Source organism: Panthera pardus, unplaced genomic scaffold (genome assembly GCF_024362965.1).
Source record: "Panthera pardus isolate Hobbes unplaced genomic scaffold, ASM2436296v1 HiC_scaffold_3, whole genome shotgun sequence".
In the NCBI taxonomy this organism is placed as follows: domain Eukaryota; kingdom Metazoa; phylum Chordata; class Mammalia; order Carnivora; family Felidae; genus Panthera; species Panthera pardus.
Genome location: NW_026526876.1, coordinates 32,520,653 through 32,532,429, shown reverse-complemented (window position 1 = coordinate 32,532,429; position 11,777 = coordinate 32,520,653). Strand labels below are relative to the sequence as shown.

The 11,777-nt window shown below is 43.5% G+C and overlaps 1 protein-coding gene across 2 annotated transcripts; it reads left to right on the top strand.

The window, feature by feature from the left end:
• Positions 1 to 1,242: 1,242 nt before the first annotated feature.
• G6PC1 (glucose-6-phosphatase catalytic subunit 1) lies at positions 1,243 to 9,866 on the top strand. Of its 2 annotated transcripts, none has more exons than XM_019435499.2 (5): positions 1,243 to 1,540; positions 4,013 to 4,122; positions 5,316 to 5,421; positions 6,061 to 6,176; positions 8,410 to 9,866. In XM_019435499.2, exons 1-5 carry the CDS (start codon positions 1,497 to 1,499, stop codon positions 8,919 to 8,921), a joined length of 888 nt encoding a protein of 295 aa, XP_019291044.1. In that variant the 5' UTR covers positions 1,243 to 1,496; the 3' UTR covers positions 8,922 to 9,866. The 2 variants fall into 2 exon arrangements, with proteins under 2 accessions (XP_019291044.1, XP_019291042.1); XM_019435497.2 differs by having other exon boundaries at positions 1,243 to 1,710.
• Positions 9,867 to 11,777: the final 1,911 nt, after the last annotated feature.

The window sequence follows — 11,777 nt, the reverse complement described above, 5'->3', positions numbered from 1 at the left end:
GGGTGTTAGGCTAAGTGAAATAAGTCAGACTGTGAAAGACAAATCTCATATATTTCACTCATACATGGTGGAATCTAAAACACAAAACAAATGAATAAACGGACACAAAAAGCAGAATCAGGCAGAAAAATACAGACAACAAATTGATGGTTGCCAGAGGGGACGGTAGGGAGGGACATGGGTAAACTGATTGAAGAGGAATAGAAGATACAGACTTCCAGTTATGGAATGAATAAGCTACAGGGATGAAAGGTACAACATAAGGAATATAGTCATTGACATTGTAATAGCATTGCGTGGAGACAGATAACAGCCACACTTGTGAGCACACTGTAACGTCTAGAGATGTTGAATCACCACATCGTACACCTGAAACTAATGTAACATTGCATGTCAACTATATCCAAATACATTTTTTCAAAAAATAAGCCCTTTCCCTAGTCCCCATTGACCAATTTGCTGGTGGTTTTATTTAGAACCATATATTCATGGGGCGCCTGGGTGGCGCAGTCGGTTAAGCGTCCGACTTCAGCCAGGTCACGATCTCGCGGTCCGTGAGTTCGAGCCCCGCGTCAGGCTCTGGGCTGATGGCTCGGAGCCTGGAGCCTGTTTCCGATTCTGTGTCTCCCTCTCTCTCTGCCCCTCCCCCGTTCATGCTCTGTCTCTCTCTGTCCCAAAAATAAATAAAAAACGTTGAAAAAAAAAAAATTTATAGAACCATATATTCATCACATTGTTTTTGCAGGAGCACACATTCATTCTATTGTTTAAATTTATGTGTTAAAACCCCAAAGGTCCTAACTTGAAGGACATTAAATGAATTAATCAGTGCATTCAAAGATGATTCTTTTCCTGCCCTAAGAGATACAGAGCCAATACTGGGAAGAGGGTTTGATCTCCCAAATCAGAGGCACTTCATAGACTCTATGCCATTAAGAAAGGCCCAGCAAGGTGAGGGCTCCCAGTACAATAGAATTTACTGTATTTTAAAAGTGATACTCTTAAAACATGATAGCTAGAGTACCAAGACTTTTCTTTGTCCTCAGATAAGTGCACTTGCAGACAGGGAATCAGGATCTTTGCAAGAACCATGGCAGATTTAGACTCTGTCCTGTGTCTCTGGCTGGGTTTCGGAGCCAGGAAGGCAGCCCCTGAACTATCAAGCAGCATGCCAAAGTTAATCATTGGCCCTGCCGAGTACATGGCAAATCAGGCTGTTTTTGTGTGCCCGTTTTTCTATTTTACGTAAATCACCCTGAACATGTTTGCATCAACCTACTGGTGATGCACCTTTGATCAATAGATTTTAGACAAAAGTGGTTTTTGAGTCCAAAGAGCAGGGCTGGGTTGACCTGCAGACTGGATACAGGGTGTATAAAAACAGGGGCAAGGCACAGGCTGATAGCAGAGCAATCACCACCAAGACTGTAATAACTGCAAAGGCTCAGCTGAAGGGTGCCCGAGGGGCCACGGAGTAAGGATGGAGAAAGGAATGAATGTTCTTCATGACTTTGGGATCCAGTCAACGCACTACCTCCAGGTGAATTACCAGGACTCCCAGGATTGGTTCATCTTGGTGTCCGTGATTGCAGACCTCAGGAATGCCTTCTATGTCCTCTTCCCCATCTGGTTCCATCTTCGCGAAGCTGTGGGCATTAAACTCCTCTGGGTAGCTGTGATTGGAGACTGGCTCAACCTCGTCTTTAAGTGGTGAGTAAGAGCCAGACAGAGAGGAGATCGGCAAGGGAAGAGGCTGGCATTCTCTCTGGAAATGTCTGTCCATTGGAAGTTGCCTTCTCCATGCTATTCGGGGAGCTACAGGTTACTCCCCTCCTGACTTTGGATCATCTACATAAAGAGGGAAGACAGAGAAAACCCTGTCAATGAGTTGAAGATACAGGCAAGGCTATTTCGTATGGATGGAAGGCCAGCTGGACTTAGTGAAAAGTCTGAAATTCTAGCTTATAAGCAAAGAAGTACAGTTTTATTACTTTGAAGCAGAATAGGCAATGTAAAGATAGATGCAGGAAAGAAGAAAGATGATGCATGAAATCAGGAAGCATGTAGATAATTCAAAAACCTATTGCATGGACAAATGAGAAGTAACCCAGAGAACTGGGCTCCAACCCTTGTTCAGCCACCTACCAACTCTATGTCCTGGGCAAGTCAAAGCAACTCTCTGAGTTTCTGTTTTATAATCTGTAAACTTAGGTTATCTCTGGGACCTTAATAATAATTCTAGTTAACATTTATTGAACATTTAGTAGGTACTAGGTCATGTGCCAAGTGCTTTTATATGGGATGGTTACTACTATATTACAGATGAAGAGACAGAGGCACTGAGTTAAGTGACCACAACTAGATCAACATAGACAGTCAATGTCAGAGGCAGCATTTAAGCCCAGACAAGCTGGTTTCAGAGGTCAGGCTCTTAAGAACTACGTTGTGTTCAGTGCTGATGAATTGACTCTCTTGGGGAGCAGGAGGAAGCCCTAATTTTAGCGTTTGTCAATTTCTGCTGTATATATATGTGTGTGTGCGTGTGTGTGTGTGTATACACACACACAATACACACACACACACACACACACACATATATATATATATATATATATATATATATATTCCCATTGGGGCCACTTTCAATCTACTCATCAGTCAAGCTTGCAAAAATCCTAAATATTTCTCAATTGTTAGCCAGTACCATCGGACTCTAGAACATCACTGGTTTGGCTTCTATTTCCTCATCTAGACAATAAAGAGATTGGGCCATCTAAGACCTTTAACATCCTTAAAACTGTCTATGTCTACTGTCAGGTAATTCTGAGACCTTTTTAGCTCTAATATTCTTTAGTCATAAACAATAAAAGTCCTTTAAAAGTAGGGTAAAAAGTTGTCATGGGGCTCAGAGGCCCAAGGCATATTGATGTGGTTTTGAAACTTCTGTTGAAAAATCGACTAAGTTTTGTCTGTAATGTCCCCTTATTCAATAGCATGATCCTAAAAAGTAAACAGCTAAAGAGTTACTTCAAATATCTGATCTCGGTTGAAGAACCATAGATTTTCTCTGAGGTCAGAGTTAGTGACTGTCTTTGATTTCGGTGAAAAATCACTATTCCACCTCTGGAGTGGCTGACCTTTGACACCTGTTTCCACAAAGAAAAACGTGTCTAGTACTTTTAAAGGCAAAGTGGTTTGTGTGAGATGCCCTGTTCCAAAGCAGAGAGGATACAAAGCAAGCACTTGAAGCTATATATGTCTTTACAGACAACAATTCTTATAACAAGGAGGCCAAGTCTCCTGAGGGTGCTTCTCCCTAGAATGCTAAGGCACATTCTCTGATGTCAGAGGAAACCCAAGACTCCCGGAGGCCTGACGAAAGAGAATAGGGACCTAGAAAGATATGCAAGTCCAAGCTGCAAACTGTAATGTATGCATCCTTCCAGACAGATTCTTGCTGGGGTTTTTAAAAAGTCACATAGCTGGGGCACCTGGGTGGCTCAGTCGGTTGGGCGTCTGACTTTGGCTCAGGTCATGATGTCACAAGTCTGTGAGTTCGAGCCCCACGTCGGGCTCTGTGCTGACAGCTCAGAGCCTGGAGCCTGCTTTGGATTCTGTGTCTCCCTCTCTCTCTGCTCCTCCCCTGCTCAGGCTCTGTCTCTCTGTCTCAAAAATAAATAAAAACATTAAAAAAAATTTTTTTTAAGTCACATAGCTTCCATTACTATGGATTTTTAGGATCTTGGGTTTATTTATTTCTGTTTGAATAAATAATACATTCAAATATTCAAAATTCAAAAGTTGTATAAAGAATGTACCAGAAAAAGTCTCCCTCCACTACCGCTCTCCAGCCACTTGGTTCTCCTTCTTGGAGGCAACCAAAGCTAACAGGGTTTTGTTTAGGATCGCATGAATCTTCTCCCCAAGCTACTCTCTCTTCTCAAAGGTGTGGGCTTTGAGAAAAAAAAGGGTTCTTTCAGTCACTCCAGACGCCAGGTCTGCTTTTTTACAGGATTCTCTTTGGACAGCGTCCATACTGGTGGGTCATGGACACCGACTACTACGGCAACACCTCCGTGCCACTGATAAAGCAGTTCCCAGTCACCTGCGAGACTGGACCAGGTGAGAGTCCCAGCCCCTGTAGAGACAGAAGCTGGGTGCATCTTGCTCACTGTGGACACCTATCAGTATTCATTATAGATGAAGCTGTCTTTGAGGGGACATGAGGAGAGCCACTCCTTCAAGCTTTTGTCATGGTCTTCAATTGGGTACAACTCCATTCTAATTCAATTCAAGAAGACCTTCTGAATAACATATTGCTGCTACATTAGAAAACACCTAAGAGGGGTGCCTGGGTGGCTCAGTCAGTTAAGTGGCTGACTTTGGCTCCAGTCATGATCTCACGGTTCATGGGTTCAAGCCCTGTGTCGGGCTCTGTGCTGACAGCTCAGAGCCTGGAGCCTGCTTCAGATTCTCTGTCTTTCTCTCTCTGCCCCTCCCCTGCTCGTGCTCTGTCTCTGTCTCCCAAAAATAAATAAACATTAAAAAAATTAAAAAAAAAAAAAAAGAAATCACCTAATATTTCCAGAACATAAATTGTTAGTCCGGAGAGGCAAGGGGACTCTCCAAGCACTCTCATGAGAGTAACTGCATGATGGTCCTTGGCCCAGGGAAGGGAAAGCAGTAGAAGCCTATGCCCCTGGCTATCCTTCCCCAAGGCCTGGTCAAGTAGATCTATCTTCCTGAGCTGACTGTACAACCCCCCACTGTGCTTGTACTTTACTAGTGACAACCAGACAGTTATTGTAAAATCGAATGATAGATTTCCTTTTTCAGTAGGTGGTGGAATATCCAACCCCTTTGCTCACCCTTAAGTCTTGGCTCTAGCCTCCCTTCCTCAGGGACCCTATCCCTGACTCCCAAACTAGAGCATGGACCTTAGTTATTTGTTCTCATAAGCCCTTTGTTCACTTCAGAGCATATTCATTCATTCAGATGTTATTCATTGAGCACCTCCTCTGTGCCAGACACTGTTCCAGAAAGTTGGAGTACCTCAGTGAATACAGCAGACAAAGATTCCGGCCCTGGTGTAACTAAAATTCGAGTGGTGTGCCATGGGTGTAGGCATGCAAGTACAATATACAAAATCATCATACATAAGTAAAATATATAGGATGTTAGAAGATGATAATGAAGAAGAAGGAGGAGAAGGAGGAGAAGGGTGGGTGGATGAGATAGACGACATCCCCTAGCAGTCTCCCAGATGGAGACTTTTCACCTTTAGTTCATCCATTCATCTCTTCCCTATCCTTTAGGAAGTCCCTCTGGTCATGCCATGGGTACAGCAGGTGTATACTATGTGATGGTCACATCCACCCTCTCTATGTTTCGGGGAAAGAAAAAGCCAACCTACAGATTTCGGTAAGAACCCCCAGCACTGGGGTGTGGGTGGTGGAGGGCAGGAGGTGACTCTGTAACTGACACACCCCTTGCTCTTCCTCACATTCCCCACCCCTAGCCCACCCTGTCTTGGGTTGGTCCTGAGCAGAGTTGTGGTCTTTCTGCGGAGAGCAAACATTAGAGTCACAGAATGTCAGGGTTGGAAGGGACCGATGAGAGCAACCCTGAATTTTACAGATAAGGAAACAAAGCCTAATATGGTAAAGGAGCTTCTCAGGGTCAGGTAGTGCAGTAGTGGCAGGTTTAAAACAAAAAACAAAACAAAAACAAACAAAAAAACCATTTCTGTACCAACCAAAGAGTCACCTTGTTCAGGTTAAAATAGAAAGAGAAACATAAGACACTCCTGTTACAGGGAATTCCGAGAATACAGCCACTGTGCAAACGCTTAATTAGCAAACATAAAATATTTAACATTCACACATGTAAGGGTTCACCACGTGACACCAGTATCTCTGAGCTTTTGAGTACGGGCTTCAATTTACAAAAATTCCACTGACTGTACCTAAGTCTGCCAAGCGTCAGCATTCCTGCCAGAGCTGTTCTTTTTGCTGAAGGATCTGTATCTGGGTTCTGTTATGACTGCCTCTTCCGTTGCAGGTGCTTGAACGTCATTTTGTGGTTGGGATTCTGGGCAGTGCAGCTGAACGTCTGTTTGTCCCGAATCTACCTTGCTGCTCATTTTCCCCATCAGGTTGTCGCTGGAGTCCTATCAGGTATCAGCTGCTCTGGCTGTCTCCCTTCCTCCCCTCCTGTACCGTGTCTCCCAAACCAGGACAAAATCCCAGCATTCCATCCATGTTCTGGGCATAACCAATGCTGTTAGCATTTCAGTGGGTTGAAAGTCAAGGGTGGGCAACTTGAAACTATTCATTTCTATAGGAGTGCCCAGATCTACATAATTAAATATGCTTCAGAAACGTTGCAATACATCAAGTTAACTTACCCACTTGAATTAACATGAAATTTTCTTACTTAAAAAAAAAAAAGGTTTTCATGTGTATTTATTCCTGAGAGAGAGGAACAGGGAGGGGCAGAGAGAGGGGGAGACACATAATCCGAAGCAGGCTCCAGGCTCTGAGCTGTCAGCACAGAGCCCCACATGGGGCTCGAACACACAAACCATGAGATCATGACTTGAGCTGAAGTCGGACGCTTAACCTACTGAGCCACCCAGGTGCCTCTAAATTTCCTTACTTTGTATATTCTTTATTTCTTACTGGTCTTTGAATGGAAATGGCCCCTAGTTTAGTTTTAAGGGAGTCTACCAAATTAGCAGTGTCCTAGAAAAGCTCTTTATTTGGGTAAATTAATTTTCAAACCCACTGTTGGTTTTTCTTATAAGGTTAGAGTTCTTAATACAGTTGATACTTGAATGATGCAGGCATTAGGGGCATTCACTCACACACACACAGACACACACACACACACACACACACACACACATACACACATCGAAAATCCATATATAACTTTGACTCCCCCAAATTTAACTACTAATAGCCTATTGTTGACTGAAAGCCCTACCGATAACATAAATGGTCGACTAACACATATTTTGTATGTTATATGTATTATATCCACATTCTTACAATAAAGTAAGCTAGAGAAAAGAAAATGTTACTAAGAAAATCAGCAGGAAAAGAAAATACATTTATATTACTATACTGTATTTATTTTTAAAAATCTGCATATGGGGGTGCCTGGGTGGCTCAGTCAGTTAAGCATCCGACTTAGCTCAAGTCATGATCTCATGGTTTGTGGGTTCGAGCCCTGTGTCAGGCTATGTGCTGACAGCTCAGAGCCTGCTTCAGATTCTGTGTCTCCCTCTCTCTCTCTTCTCCTCCGCTCACGCTCTGTCTCTCTCTCTCAAAAATAAATAAACATTTTTTTGAATCTGCATATAAGTGGACCCACCTAGATCAAACCCAAGGTCAACTATACTTCTGTTTTCTTAGATCCCATTAATAAGGGGCAGAAAAGACTTAGGTTAAGTGTAAGAAAGAATTTCTTTACTTTGTGGGAGGTACTGGAATATAAGACCTTAGGGAAATTGTAGAATTTCCCTCCTGGAGATGGGTAAGAGCAGAATACAGTAACATTACAAGAAGAGTGTTGAGTACAAGGGAGATAACAATTTCATGACAGCCATAACTGTAATGTAGCATTGAGCACTGGGTGCCATATTTGAGGAAGAGCCCAGAAGCCATGTTATATGAAAGACCTGAGAATGTTTAGGTTAGAGAGGAGAAGAACTGTCTTCACATGTGTTAACAAGGCTCTAGATTTACTTAACTCCTATGGAAAGAACTGAGATCAACAGATGGCATTAGAGGGGGCCACATTTCAGTTTAGCACAAGGAAGAACTTTTAAAATAATCAAATCCATTCAGGGTTACCTGGGTGGCTCAGTTGGTTGAGCTCTGGCTTTTGACTTCGGCTCAGGTCATGATCTCATGGTTCCTGGGATCGAGCCCCAAGTCAGGCTCTGCGTTGTTAGTGCAGAACCTGCTTTGGATTCTCTCCCTCCTCTCTCTCTGCTCCTCCTCCACTCATGCTGTCTCTCTCTCTCTCTCTCTCTCTCTCTCTGTCTCAAGATAAACATTTTTTAAAAATTGAATCCATTCAAAGATGAAATGGGCTGCCCAAATGGGAGTGAGCTCTCCATACCTGTGGACATTCAAGTAGAAATATGAGAACTCCCGACAGGAAAGATGCATGAAGTAGGAGAATGTATGTGACATGACTCTTCCATTTGAAAGAGTCTATGGCTGAGGACAGACTGGAGTTACATACGGGAATAAACCAGGTGACCCTCTGTTCTAGCGTCTGTGATTTAATGCCACAATGGCAGGATGGATGATATGTCACCCATTGCTCCAAACCCACCCATAGCTGAAGGTTCAGAGTCTTCCCCAATTTTTCACTGTCATTCTTTCTTCCACTCAGGCATTGCTGTTGCTGAAACTTTCCGCCACATCCAGAGCATCTACAATGCCAGCCTCAAGAAATATTTTCTCATTACCTTCTTCCTGCTCAGCTTTGCCATTGGATTTTACCTGCTGCTAAAGGGGTTGGGTGTAGACCTCCTGTGGACACTAGAAAAAGCCAGGAGATGGTGTGAGCGGCCAGAATGGGTCCACATTGACACCACGCCCTTTGCCAGCCTCCTCAAGAATGTGGGCACCCTCTTCGGCTTGGGGCTGGCTCTCAACTCCAGCATGTATCGGGAGAGCTGCAAGGGCACACTTAGCAAGTGGTTCCCATTCCGCCTCAGCTGTATTGTGGTCTCTCTCATCCTCCTGCACCTCTTTGACTCTTTGAAACCCCCATCCCAAATTGAGCTGATCTTCTACATCCTGTCCTTCTGCAAGAGTGCAGCGGTGCCCCTGGCATCTGTCAGCCTCATACCCTACTGTCTTGCCCGGGTCCTGGGCCAGCCAGACAAGAAGTCTTTATAAAGGATGTGGAGTCTTCAGTATTCAAAGTCAAATGACTGTGCCAACGATTGAGGATGGCTAGGATCTTCTGCCAGCCTGTTTTGGGCCAGAGGTGCTAGAGTCAGCTGAGAAAGCCTTGTCTGTTAAAAGTTCGGTCATTCTGGATTTTTCCCTGAAGACTTGCTTGTTCTTTTAGACATACAAAAGCAAGACTTCCAGGAAGGGTCAGTTCATCATCCCAGGTGGGAGATCCCCACTGAAAATTTTCTACCTGTCCCCATCCTTACCCAGACAAGGGAAAGGAGCAGTGAATTTGATAGGGAAAGCAGGACCATTAAGGAAGACTTTTTAGGATCTTGTGTATCATGCAATTTATGTTAAACAATACCTAAATGGCTTTGTTCATATTTGAATCTTTAGGTAAGGGACTCTCAATAGTGGGGGACCAACTTAAAGTCTAATTATAAGTAGTTAGTGGGGTAATTCTGCTTCTTGTATTTTTCTATTATATATCTATGGTCATTGTATTTACGAGGCTTTCTGAATGGCCACAGAGACCTAGATTTGTACTAGGTCGGAGCATTCAGGTATAGTCAGCTTCTCTTCTATCACACTAGATCTTCCTCCTTGTTAGCTCAGCTCTGCTTTCCCTAGAATTTTCCACTAGCCCCACATCCTGTCGGATGCTCAGATGCCCAAAGGCAACTCTGGGTAGTGCTTTGTATGGTCTAGTTAAGTTCTGAAATCTTGGGCAAAAAGGCGAGGAGAGGGCAGGGAGAGACAAGGATTCCTCTCTCCAAAAGGTCACTCCAATGTTACTTTTGATTCCTAGAGGGTAAATATGACTCCTTTCTCTATCCCAAGCCAACCAAGAGCACATTCTTGGAGGAAAAGTCAGCTCTTCCTTGTCTGTTCTTCAGTCTCAGTTGATTTGTAGAATATGCCTTAAAAAAATGTTAAAGTCTATTTATTTGAGAGTCCTTGTTTTTGCTACTAATTATACAGTTCGCCATGTATTACCATTCACACCAATCATCCTGGTCATGACATCTTTGAAAAGAAAACTATATATGTGCAGTATTTTATTAAAACAACATTTTATTTAAGAATGAAGTCTTACTGATTACTATATTTTAGATGCCATGTGATCTGAAGGTTCTAATTCTGGCTCAGCTAAATTTCTAGCTCTTTCTCTATTTCCCTAAACAAATAATTTAGTTTCTGTGTACCTATGTTTTCCCTTTGGAGAAAGAAAATCTTGGGCTGGCCAGGAGTCCCAGTAGAGCTGGGGGACATACAAGGTGTCCACGGGGGCACAGATAGGGTTGAGTATATCAACATAGGCACAATATCATAGGCCAAGATTGAGCATTAGTTGCCAGACCACAGGTCAGCATGAGCTGCTCTAAGGGATCAAATTGCAACTTAAAGGCAAACAGACAGGATCATTACCAAGCGAAGCAATCAGGGAATGTAAGTCATAGCAACAGAAAAAGACTAGGTAGACTCTGGAATCCAGTAACCCAGCATCAGCAAGCAGCAAGGTTGGGGGTTATAGTTAAAGAAAGTCTAAACAGAGCAAGTCAAAGCAGCAGAGAATGCTCACGGGAGCTACTTCAGTTTCCCCTCCTATTCCCTACGATCCCCTATGATCAATTTCATCCTAGGTACAGGGTGCCTCTTCCAAAGGCCTGGACTCATCAGCATAACCCTGGATCTACTGAGGATGAAATGCTCACTCACTTCGGAACTTTGGAATGTGTATGTTTAGGAAAGTTTAGTCTTCCTACTGGATTTGGTTTCTTCAAGGGCACGAGGCCCCTCAGAGACTCTGTCTTACCAAGGGAGACTCTGTCTTACCAAATGGTCTTGTTCTCTCTAAATTGAACCCCAGTGCTCAAGCATGACCCCGATCCTTGATGATTTACTCATTCCCAGGGACCAAGTCCAGATCCCTTGCAATAGGATTCTGGCAGAGAGTAAATAATGTCCCTGCCCCTGGAGGTTGGTGAGGTTGATAAGGACACATAACAGGTAAAATTTATTTTATCTGTTTACTTACTATTTGCCAGGCTCTGTTCTATGCATTTTATTTATTTCTACAATTAATTCACTTAATTCTCCCAACATCTCTGTGAGGTGGGTGCTATAATTTACCCCCACATTACGTGTGAATAGCGCAGAGATAGTAGGTATCTTGCCCAGAATAAGGAAGCAAACCAAGTCGTCTCAGGACACCTGGGTGGTTCAGTTGGTTAAGCATCTGACTTCGGCTCAGGTCATGATCTTGTGGTTCACAAGTTTGAGCCCTGCATTGAGCTCTGTGCTGACAACTCAGAGCCTGGAGCCTGCTTCGGATTCTGTGTCTCCCTCTCTCTCTCTCTCTGCCCCTTCCCCACTTGCACCCTGTCTCTCTCTTTCAAAAATAAACAACAAAAACATTAAAAGAAAAAAGACCTTGGACCAAGGACCAAGCCGTCTCACTACAGAGTCCACGCTCCATCCTGTAGCCCCCTCACACTCGTGGATGCCAGTAAGCCTGGCAGCTGTTTCAAGCCATCCTTCGGATGCCAGGTACAACTTTTAATTCAGACCAAGGAGTATTTGTTTTCTTATGGTCAAAGGAATTCTAAAACTTAGAGTGATCCTCCCAGTGAGTTAGAATTAGTTTTCAAGTATGCAGATACCAATGTCAAAGGCAACTTCATAAAATAACTATTGAAATAGGCATAACCATATTAGTTTAACTAGCTCTTTCTTTCAAAAAAAAAAAGACTTGGGGCGCCTGGTGGCTCAGTCGGTTAAGCGGCCGACTTCGGCTCAGGTCATGTTCTCGGAGTTTGTGGACTTAAGCCCCACATCGGGCTCTGTGCTGAC